General features: G+C 39.3%; 1 protein-coding gene across 2 annotated transcripts in view; it reads left to right on the forward strand.

The window, feature by feature from the left end:
• Btla (B and T lymphocyte associated) overlaps nt 1-4,173 on the forward strand; it is a 27,555-nt gene extending 23,382 nt beyond the window's left edge. For both annotated transcript variants that reach the window (XM_021209841.1, XM_021209842.1), the window contains exon 6: nt 1,639-4,173. In XM_021209841.1, the coding sequence (XP_021065500.1) occupies nt 1,639-1,887 (249 nt within the window). In that variant the 3' untranslated portion in view covers nt 1,888-4,173. The remainder of the gene's footprint in view (nt 1-1,638) is intronic.
• The last annotated feature ends 3,546 nt before the right edge of the window (nt 4,174-7,719 follow it).

A 7,719-nucleotide genomic window follows, 5' to 3' on the forward strand; every position in this document is an offset into this window, starting at 1 on the left:
ACACACACACACACACACACACATAAACCTACCCACACACATATATGTATCTTTAATTATTTTGAAACCTACTTTTTAAAAAAAATTTTTATTATTATTTTCTTTACTTATATTTCAAATGCTATCCCGAAAGTTCCCTATACCCCCCAAGCCCCCGCTCCCCTACCCACCCACTCCCACTACTTGGCCCAGGCGTTCCCTTTTGAAACCTACTTTTAATGATGGTTCTTAACTACTTTAATCTCCCCTTTAGCCCACCACCCAATAGAGGTAATGGGAAAGAAAAGATACAAGGGAAATGGGTCTCTTTAAAAAGGATTTTTAGAATAACTCCAGTCTATGTTGTCTAGAAATAGACAATTTAGTTCATAGGTCAACAGTAACAGCTCAGTCCACTCACAAACACTTCACAGATACATCAGCAGTCCAGTTTGGTAGAGTCAGGTTAGCAACATGGATGATACTATCTAACAGAGACAGTAAGACTTCATCCTCATCCTCATCCTCATCCTCATCCTCATCCTCATCCTCAGCCTCAGCCTCAGCCTCAGCTCAAGTCAGTCGGCAAAACCAGGAGGAACACCGGAAGTTTTCAGCTATGCATCTCTCAGAGAAGTGAAGATCAGTGAAGACACACACACACACACACACACACACACATACACACACACACAAATGAGCATACCTACCCATTGCCCCCATACAGGTGAATTTACCTACCCACCCACCCACAAACACACACACACACACACACACACACCTATACCCCCCCCACACACACATGAGTGCATCTACCCCATCCCATACACATAGGTGAACACAGACACATACATACACATGGTGAGCATACCTACCCACTTACAAGTTCCACACACCCAACTTCTGCACATGAAAGTTAAAACTCTTACTGTTAATATGACGTCAACATTTTTACCATCTGCACTCTGTGTATAACAAGGAACAGCAAATAACTGAGAATAGAGAAAAAGAAAACATCAGAATTCACTTTATTATTCAACTAGAATAATATTTTAGAACCTCATCGAAATTTTGTTCTTTCAAAAGTGGTCTCTATTTTACAATTTAGTTCTCAGAACATAATAACTTGTCTTGAATGACCCAAAATCCTCCTGTTCCTGGTCTCCTGGAGAGGTCTCAGGTCTTTTGGCTGGGTGCTTAATCTTTTGTTTTTCTACATTCCATATGCCAAATATGTTATAAATTGCCTGGCATTTTCATTGGATTACTTTTTTCTTTTCCTGTGAACTTGGACTGTGATTTCCCACTGAATGAGCATTGTGTGTATGCACTGTGACCTCCAATGACCCATGATAATTCATAAAGCAATTATTTGGGATGACCATAGATGATTTCAGATGTTTGGTCTTTGGAGCTCAATGGTTAAATACCTGCCTAACACTCATGTGGACCTGGACATAACATTAAAAAAAACAAACAAACAAACAAATCAAATCCAACACTTTCACCCTTTGATAGTACAAAGTTTAATGAAAATGTAGATACAGAGTGGTTTATAGAAGGGATAAAATGCATAGCATAATGTAGCCTATCCCTCATAGTCCAATAATGATTATGTTTTGTCACATCCTTATGTGGCTTATCTCTTTTCTTTTATAGGTTGATATTCCAGTCAGTTCCAGGACAAATCACCAAGCACTGCCATCAGGAACTGGAATTTATGATAATGATCCCTGGTCTAGCATGCAGGATGACTCTGAATTGACAATTAGCTTGCAATCGGAGAGAAACAAACAGGGCATTGTTTATGCTTCTTTGAACCATTGTGTTATTGGAAGGAACCCAAGACAGGAAAGCAGCATGCAGGAGGCACCCACAGAATATGCATCCATTTGTGTGAGAAGTTAAACCTGCCACTGAGCCAGGCAGTGGGCACTGCATGAGTGCATGTCAATATCTCGGTCTGGACCTTCAGTTTCAAATAACCTTCAACCTGGAAAGTTTCGATTAAGATGTTCTGTGCTGGTGCTATCTTAAAATTCTATGAAGTATTTAGTTAAAATTTCTCCTCAAAACTTTGGGAGATTTTTGTACAAGATAGACTCTTCCCTGGGAAAACTCATATTATGAATAGCAGAATAATAGGGCATTTAAAATTGACCATTCTGCACCATGTTGTACCCAATGTGTGAATTCAATATTTTCTTTGGAACTATCAGAGAGACTTACAGGGAAGAAAGAAGCATGTTATTTGGATCTGCTCACTACACATTCTAAAAACAGAATGGCCCAGTTTGACTAACTAATCATAAATACAGTAATGATTGTATGTTCTCAGTCAGTTATGATAAGACAATATCCCATGTCAATCTATAGATAATGCTTTATTTTTTTTAATGTGAAAGAAAATCATCTTGGAATCAATTCAGAAAAATATTAGAAAGGGTAATTGGTATAATACAGATACAGCATATGCCAAATAGATGTGGTGCCAATGATCCTTATCCCCACCAATGAGATGCTCATCTTTAGCTGGCTTGATTGAGAAAGTAAGGTAGTAAAGGATTCATCCACATAGAGTGAATGGATTTGTAATCAAAGTAGTAGTGTTTGGATCAAAAAGATTAATGCACATGAATGTGATTCAATGCTGCTGAATTAATATATGTATGGTACGTATCGGCCTATGAACAAGAGTCCATGGGAATACATATTATCAATCTAGATTGAACTTTTAACCCACTTTTTGCTTTACTTGAGAGCAAGTGAAAAGGGCAATTTATGAAAGGAGAATCTTGAATATTGAGTTGATCAGTAGGAACTGGCATACATTCATTAATGTATGTTTTTTGATTCTTATGAAATGAATCAGGAAGAATCCCATGTAATGAAGTATGGCATATGGAGATCACTCAGGTTTAAATTCTGACATTGCAGCAGCTCAAGAAGATGATTATCAGGTGTTCTGAATTTCTGGATTGAGTAATTACGTAAAAAGAGCTCATAATTTTATTCATCAGCTTGGGGCTTGAGTTCTCAGACCCTGAAACTGAATAATGTCATAGTCTTAGAATACAGCAGATTGGGCCTGAGTTAGAAGCCACTGGAGCAAACACATGAACTGTCTATGTAATTGCATGCATATATGTGGGTGTGCTTGTGCAAGGGTGTGCTAGCATGCAAATGCAAGATGTGACGTCCGGAAATGAGACAAGAGAAACCAGTCCTATTGCCGCTCTATTTTTAGTTTGCTTAGAAGGTGCAAAGTACTAGAGAAAATTAGTCATTTTTAAAGAATGACACATAAACTGGTGAGAATGGAAGGGAGTTGAGAATGTATCACTAAACAGTGAATGAAGAGGTTTTACTACACAGCTTTTCTCACCTTCTGCTCACCTCAGGTTCTAGTTCCCTAAATCTAGAACAACAGACAATGTTTTCAGACATGCTACAACCACTTCTAGTCAAACTTGTTCAGGCAGGTGCATTTGTAGGAATTTATGCAAAAAAGACCTTAGAATAGCTGCTCATCTTCAAAATAGAAACAGGAAGTATGGGAGGGGGTTGAGTACTGCACTCTGTCCCTCTTATCAGATCAACGGGCAACTTAAGCAAATCTTTCAGAATTGTCTCTGGCTTTAAAAACAAAATACTTCTGTCTTCTCTGTTTAAAACAATCTTTTTAAAAACATTGTATGTACATGTATATTTGGTATGCATGTATGTGTATGTATGGTGTATGTGTGTGTTATATGCATATGTGTGTGCAGGAGCCAGAAGAGAAAATCAGGTACCCTTTTCTATTGCTCTCCACTTTGTTCTGTTAAGGGAAGGTCTCTCATTGAACCTGGAGCTCTGCTAGCAAGCAGCAAGCCCGCGATGGATCCTCCCATCCCTGACCCCCACATTGCTAGGGGTATATTTGCTCATGCCCAGCTTTTACAAGGGTGTGGAGAACCCAAGCTCAGGTCCTCATGCTTGCATAACAAGCACTCTCACTTACTAAGCATGTTCTTAATATGTTTTATGATGAAAGATGCTGCTCAGGATTTCACCTCAATGAACGATCAATTCTGTTTGTACCTTGTTTGCCAACCACATATCATTTATGCTCTTATTCCTACTTAGTAAATATGTGTGTTGTATCTCCTCGAATAAATTTGTTCCAGCATTATTTTCATGGTTACTTAACTCACAGGTGGGAGATGATTTCATGATTTCCTTGAACTTTAAGATTGTCATTTGTACCCAGTAAGTCAGTAAAATTGTTAACATTTACCTGAAATTGAGGAAAAGACTCCTTCACCCTTTCCTCCAGCTATCAAATGCCAATAGCTCCCCAGGCCAGAGCAGCCATCTTATGTCCCTTCTCCATCCACAAGGGACATTGATGGCACCAGTCTGGTATAGGTCTTGTACAAGTAACCCTAGCTGCTGTGAGTTCAAGAGGGCAAAACTCATGTCATGTCCAGAAGCTAGTATTTTACAACACTCTTTCCTGTGACCCAGGTCTCAGGTTGTTTCCCCATCCTGCCTCGCTCATCTTCCTCGAGCATTGGAAGGGGGTGGGTACAGATACCACAGCTTTAGCTAAGCACTCAATGACGGAAACTTGTTCTTCGCCCTTTGACCTGCTGTAACTCTCTGCATTGGCCACACCTACCACAGTGAGAAGTTTCTCTGACCATGGCTGCGAACAGTCCAGATCTATGGTATAAAGAGGTAAGTATTCCAGAGCCTGTATGACCAGGTGAAAATTTACTGAGCATTTTATTTCTAATTTTTCTTTTATTGAAAATATATTTAATACAACATAGTCTGATTACAGTTTTTCCTTCTTCAACTTCTCCCACCTCCCCTCTCATCTAGATCCACACCCTTTTTGTCTCTGCTTAGAAAACAAATAGGTATCTAAAGAATAATAACAAAATAAGACAAAAACAAATCAGAATAGGACAAAACAAACAGAAGAAAAAAACAAAGAAAATGCACAAGGCACATATATAGATAGATGCAATGACTCACATGTTTTCACACACACACACACACACACACACACACACACACACACACACACACACAGGAATTCCATGAAAACCCAGAATCAGAAGCCATAATATAAATCCAAAGGGTCTGTAAGGTTTTTTTTTTAGTGCCCTGAAAAAACCAAGTTGCCATTGAGTTCCTTTTGTGGTGGTCATATACAGCTAGGAATAGGGTCTGCCCTTAAGAGTAGTTCGTAGATCCAGTGAAATTTCATTGGAGAAAATTAAGTTTTCATTTTTGAGTGGTAATTAATTGGAGATAGCTTCAGGATTAAGGGACTTGTATCTACTACTTTCAACTCTAGAACCCCATCTTGTGCAGATCTAGAACCTCTGGGCATGCTGCCTCAGTCTCTGTGAGATCATACATGTGTCTGCCCTACTGTGTCTAGAAGGCCTTCTTTTGCCTTGCCTAGCCACAATAGGAGAAGATGCGCCTTATCTTCCTTTAACTTGATATATCAAGGTGGGCTGATATCCATGGGAAGCCTCCCCTTTTCTGAGGAGAAAGGGAGGATGGGAGGATGAAGGGAGGTGAGGTGAGAGCAAGGGGCTGGGAGAAGGTGAGGGAGGTAAAGCTGGTGAGATCTGGATGTAAAGCAATTACTTAAAGAAAAGGTAAACCAGAATAAGATGAGAGAGAGAGAGAGAGAGAGAGAGAGAGAGAGAGAGAGAGAGAGAGAGAGCCTTGTTTCCTTGTCCTCTAGCCTCTCTCTTGCCTCCTGTTCCAGCAGGATTCCTGAGCCTTGAGGGGAGGGGTTTGATGAAGATATCTCATTTAGCACCAAATGTTCTAAGATCTCTCACACTATGCATAGTGTCTGGCTGTGAGTCTCTGTATTTTTTCCCCATGGACAATACAAAACAAACTCTGGCATTTTTGTAGACTTTGTCTCATATTGCTCTGTTTGAGCATTTTTTTTTTTTTGAAATCTTACTGGTCTTTTGCTTGTATATTATAGCTAATGATTTTGTTTGTTTGTTTGTTTTGTTTTCGAGATACGGTTTCTCTGTATAACTCTGGCTGTCCTGGAACTCATTTTGTAAACCAGGCTGGCCTCGAACTCAGAAATCTGCCTGCTTCTGCCTCCTGAGTGCTGGGATCAAAGGTGTGTGCCACCACACCCGGCTAGCTAATGATTTTTTAATGGGTTTTGTTTGTGTGTATGTGCGCTCGTGCGCATGTGTGTGTTGTATGTGTGTTTGTTTCTTGGGGTTCTTTTCTAAAAGTTTTTATTTTGTTTTGTTTTCCTATTTGTTTTCTAAAGAGATAAAGAAAGAAAGGATGTAGAATTGGGTGGGTGGGGAGAATCTTGGAGGAGGAATTTGGGGAGAGGAAACTTAGATCAGAATATATTTTATGAAATAATTTCATTAAAATATATAAAAAGAATTAAAATAATTAAAAGTTAATTTTTAGCAGAGAAATATTAAGAAGAAAACATTAACATTTTCCATATGTTCTTTTCTGCAATATTCTCAACTGCATGCCCTCCCCTCTGTCCCCAACAACCTGTAGGATAGGAGAATATTAGTCCAATGAGGACCAAAGCTGAGATGTCATTACCAACCTATGTCTCTAGATTGTCTTAGAGTATATATTCTTGGTGCTGTCGTTTTTATGATTTCCACTTGTACCATCACTTGTACACGTTGCTAGGGCAGCCTAAAGAGCAACCCCGCTATGTTTCCTCCTGGACACTGTCTCATGCGCCACATCTTCACCCTGTCTGTTCTCTTAACTCCTGGGGAGTGTGTCATCTGGGGATTGTATCTATCACTTTGCCCTTTCCAGAATAGTTGGAGTTATATCTTATGTATCCCTTTCATACTGGCTTCTTTGATGCAGTAACGTGTTCCTTCATGTTTTTCCATAGCTTAATAGTTTATTTCTTCTCAAGGATGAATAACATTTCACTGCTGGGACATCTTCGAGTTTATTCATTTTCCTTCTGAAGGAATTCTCAGTTGCTTCCAAGTTTTGGTAATTATGAAGTGCTATAAACATTTGTGTGTAAGGCTTTATGTAGGAAGGAACTCTCATTTTATTTGGATAAAAGTCAAGGGAGATGACTGCTGGCCTGGAGGTGTGTTTACTTTTGTAATAATCACTATGATGGCTCGCTATGATAGTTGTACCACTTTGTATTCCCACCAGCTTCCTAGCCAGCATGTGATGTCATGTTTTGGAATATCATCATGCTAATGTTTAGTGATAATGTCTCATTACTGTCTACACTTTAAATTCCATCATGATATGTGGTCCTTGCCATCTTCTAGAGGCTTAATTGCCGTCTCTGTATCTTCTTTGGTGGGGTATACATTCAAATTTCTCATCCCAATCTACAATTCATCTTCTTATGTTCATGATGATCACAGAATTTACTTGTTATGTTGGCTTCCACATTAGACTGGGGACTTTAAAAATTACTTTATTTTATATGTCTTGCCTGTATGTATGTATATGCACCATCTGCTGCCTCAGGCGTAAGAAATCCAGAAGAGGACATCAGATTGTCCTGAACTGGAGTTACAGACAGTTGCTAGCTGCTATGTGGGTGCTAGAAATCAAACCTGGGTCCTCTGGAAGAAGATCCGGTACTTTTAACACTTGAGCCATCTCTCCATTCTCAACTGTGGGCTTTTTAAGGGTAAGTATTGTTATATTCCTAGTTAGTTTCCCAACCCAGTGCTT

This window comes from Mus pahari, chromosome 12 (genome assembly GCF_900095145.1).
Source record: "Mus pahari chromosome 12, PAHARI_EIJ_v1.1, whole genome shotgun sequence".
NCBI lineage: Eukaryota > Metazoa > Chordata > Mammalia > Rodentia > Muridae > Mus > Mus pahari.